At 36.5% G+C, this 4,233-nt stretch overlaps 1 protein-coding gene across 1 annotated transcript; it reads left to right on the top strand.

Annotated features, from left to right (window-relative positions):
* Nucleotides 1-948, top strand: LOC103732102 (olfactory receptor 52A5-like). Its single transcript, XM_008830617.1, has one exon. It carries the CDS (start codon nucleotides 1-3, stop codon nucleotides 946-948), a length of 948 nt encoding a protein of 315 aa, XP_008828839.1.
* The last annotated feature ends 3,285 nt before the right edge of the window (nucleotides 949-4,233 follow it).

Raw genomic sequence — 4,233 nt, 5'->3', positions numbered from 1 at the left:
ATGCTCGCATTCAATGGCTCAGTCTTCATGCCTTCTGTGTTAACACTAGTTGGAATCCCTGGCCTGGAGTCAGTGCAGTGTTGGATCGGGATTCCATTCTGTGTCATGTACATCATCGCCTTGATGGGAAACTCCCTCATTTTAGTTATAATAAAAAGTGAAAAGAGCCTCCATATACCCATGTACATTTTCTTGGCCATGTTGGCAGCCACGGACATTGCCCTTAACACGTGCATTCTGCCGAAAATGTTGGGTATCTTCTGGTCTCATCTGACACAGATTTCTTTTGATGCTTGCTTGCTGCAAATGGAACTCATTCACTTGTTCCAGGCAACAGAATCAGGCATCCTACTGGCCATGGCCCTGGATCGCTATGTGGCCATCTGCAACCCTTTGAGGCATGCTACCATCTTCTCTCAACAGCTCATGACTCACTTTGGACTTGGTGTGATGCTCAGAGCTTTCATTCTTACATTTCCATCCATATTGCTCATCAAATTCCACCTGAAGCACTACTGGACCACCGTTATCTCTCACTCTTACTGTGAACACATGGCCCTTGTGAAACTGGCAGCTGATGATGTCCGAACCAACAAGATATGTGGCCTATTCGTTGCCTTCGCCATCTTAGGGTTTGACATAATCTTCATCACCTTCTCCTATGTTCAGATCTTCATCACTGTCTTCCAGTTGCCCCAGAAGGAGGCACGATTGAAAGCCTTCAACACCTGCATTGCTCACATCTGTGTCTTCCTGCAGTTCTACCTGCTGGCCTTCTTCTCCTTCTTCACACACAGGTTTGGTTCTCACATCCCCTCCTACGTTCACATCCTCCTGTCAGACCTTTACCTGTTAGTGCCCCCCTTCCTCAACCCCATTGTCTATGGTGTGAAAACTAAGCAAATTCGTGAACAAGTCCTGAAAATTTTATCCAAAAAAACATCTTGAACTTTACTGATTTGTTCTACAGAAATCTTTGTTGATTTCAGTTATGGAACTTGAATGTCTTCTTCAAGTATGTGTTATTCTTCAGAGATTAGCTCCCTGATAGATTAACTGCAGATGTTTAGCCCTAAACCTATATAAACACAAGTACTAATAAATAGTCTTAGTGAATTATATAAATCTCTCTATATAAAACATTATGTATATTATTTTGGCATATGCATTATATATAATGTATATGTGGATATGCAGCAATGTTAACCAGAGAATAGGATAAGAATTTAAAGGCAGCAGTGGCCTTGGGAGGAACTGGAGAGGGGAGAGATGGTTGAAAATACCATACATACAGTACTGAAGTATGAAGTCCTTCTCCAGCCAAAGAAATCCTTTGGTTCAGAACCTGAAAATTTTAGATGCTCATAACTTGGGAGTTATTTATTTAATTTAAAAAATCACAATAGTTTGGTTCTCTTAGGCTATGATTTAAATTATGTAAGGTAGTTTCTGGTTGGGGTCTCTGTATTTGAACTTAAATATTCTTGGACCATTTTGCCATATCTAACAAAAAGTTTCAGAGAACAGCACCTGCTTTGAGTCATTTCAAAAGACTATTCTGTACATCAGTATCCTTAAACTGCCACTAACAAACACTGGTAATTGTGTCTCTGTTCCAGTTCTTAGTAGTTGCTTCTAATCTACATTTTCACAGATTTGAAGAAATCATCAATCTTTTCTATATACATTCTATAAATGTTTTTTGATATAACAACAATATGCAGTCAATAACACACACAAAATTATATATTCTATCAAAAAGGATAAATAAATCAAGGTATTGTGTAATAAAATCACAGGGATAGGGATTGAAGTAATCATCACGTTATGGTACACTTTTAAGGAAACAAAACTGGGGAAAAGGAGATGACTCAGCTGTTAAGAGCACTGGGTGTTCTTTAAGAGGACCTGGGTTTGAATCCCTGACCTTTATGGTGGCTAACAACTGCCCTTTACTATAGTTACATGGGATACGAAACCCTCTTCTGTTCTCCACAGGCATTGCATGACACAGCTACAGTTACATACACGCAGGCATAACATTCATACAGATAAAATAAAAATAATAAATAAAATATTTGGAAAAGAAAACAAAACCAATATATGGACTCATGTAGTGAATACTCTGGGCCCCACGCTACAGATGCTAGTGATTTTCAGTGTTAATGTGGGATTTAGATGAACTTTACTAAGCTTCAGAGGTGAAGAATGAGTAACAGAATGGAATGGCAACTTCTGCTACATTTAGAAACTGCCAGGTGCCAGCATCTGGAGGACTGCATCTTACATAAACCTGCATCTTTATGTCAGAAATGATTAGAACACTGCCTGACACCATATAACACAGGAAGTATTTTCCTGCTGTTAGACAATGGTATGGAAGCTAATGCAGTACGTGAATTAAACCACAAAGAAAATGTGTGGACTCTGGAGTATAGTCCATTATTCTTAATGTAAAGGAATCATGTGGACTTCAAAGAGTAATTCCTGAAATATAAATCTGAAATTTCACAATGAGCCAAACACATTGGAATATGAAGAGGCTTCCAGAATTATCCTCATTCATTTCCCTTCACCTTTGACTTCATCTTCAACCTCCTTTGGTGTGATGTGTTTATAGATATGGTGTTCTCTCTTTAAAAAAGAACAAGGCTGAAAATAAATAAGTTGATTATAAAAACACACAAAAATGCATTGTGGATAGGGAAGTCATTTGAATTCCACATTTTGGATAGGTTAAGTTCTTCAAATAAAGTAACAGTGCAAGAAAATAATATCTCTATCTCTCTCATAGACATTACTTACCAAAGAGCTGACATCATTCAATAAATAAGTCTTATGCTATTTTCAATAAACAAAATTTTTCAGAGAAGCAGAAATGAATGAGTTACAAACTATTAATTGACTCAAATTTACTGGGGCTGGGGACTTGGCTCAGTGGTTAAGTGCTTGTTGTACAAGCATGAAGTCTGGGGTTCTGATCCCCCAAAACTCATAGAAATGTAGTTGGTTGGCTGAAAGTCTAGGCCTCTAGACTGAAAGTGGAGACAGGGGATCCCCAAAGAAAACTGGCCAGGAAAATAAACCATATTGACAAGTTATGGATTTTATTGACATCCTGCCTCAATGGCTAATGTGGAAAAATGATTGAGAATGATTTCTGTCATCAACGTAAGGCTTCCAATATGTACTCCCCCACACATGCATGTATTCCTATACACATGCATACCACACAAAAAGTAGGGAGCAAAATAAATTTTAGTAAAAATGAACTAAATTTGCTACATGAAAAATAACACAGTGACTCAAGAAAAGAAGAGCATGTTAGTTGATAGACAACAAGGTGAATGAGATAAAGAGTAGCTGAGCAGCTTATTCTAATTCCACATTGGATACTACAGTATATGTGACAGCATAAGTGAAGAGTGGACAATGCATGAAAAATCAGCATCTTGGTATAAATAAATATGACAAATATTCCTGAATAAGAAATCAAGATCTTGTGAGATCAAACCTAGACTGTTCTACATAGCTGGGGCTATAGGGAGACCCTGTCTAAACAAAACAAAACAAAACATTACCAAAACAAAAACAAAACAAAAAAATAAAAAACCACTCAAACTAATAGATAATGGTAACAACCCATTAACCATGAGTGAATTAACCAGACTCAATTCAAAGGTAGTATATATGAAAATGTGCTGAAAACATAAAGAAAATTAGATTAACTTTTCTTGTTAATATAATCAGCTGAAAACTCAATCCATTTCCAGTGGAACAGAAGTATACACTGTACATTGTTATGAAATCATGGATTCATTACCTTCTGAATATGAAGAATCATGAGAGGAACCTTTAAATACACATTATAAGATGGAAAGCTATACTTTCTGAATGAATTTTGTTATTAGAAGAGTGTGAGCTTTTAGACAAGATGTTTATAGATATAATTAAGGACAATTTCAGAGTGTAATAGTTTCTCAAAAAATTTCTGAATATAAATCAGGTTTTACAGAGGTAAATTAGTAAAGAGAAGACAATTCAAAGAACACCAATGAAGTAATATTCTTAACTCACACATGAGTATGGATTTATAGTGTAGTCTTTGATTTAGGTGAAGAGAGAAAGAAGAAGAAAAGTCACTATGGCAGGAAGTTTTCTTTTTAGTCTCTTTCCTTCATGGTAAATGCCACAGAAACATCTGATTTAATTGTTTACCTTTGTCCTGTTTTT

The sequence above is a fragment of the Nannospalax galili genome, unplaced genomic scaffold (assembly GCF_000622305.1).
Source record: "Nannospalax galili isolate Female #2095 unplaced genomic scaffold, S.galili_v1.0 scaffold635, whole genome shotgun sequence".
Taxonomy (NCBI): Eukaryota; Metazoa; Chordata; class Mammalia; order Rodentia; family Spalacidae; genus Nannospalax; species Nannospalax galili.
The sequence above is the reverse complement of the archived record's forward strand: the minus strand, read 5'-3'. Positions and strand labels throughout refer to the sequence as shown.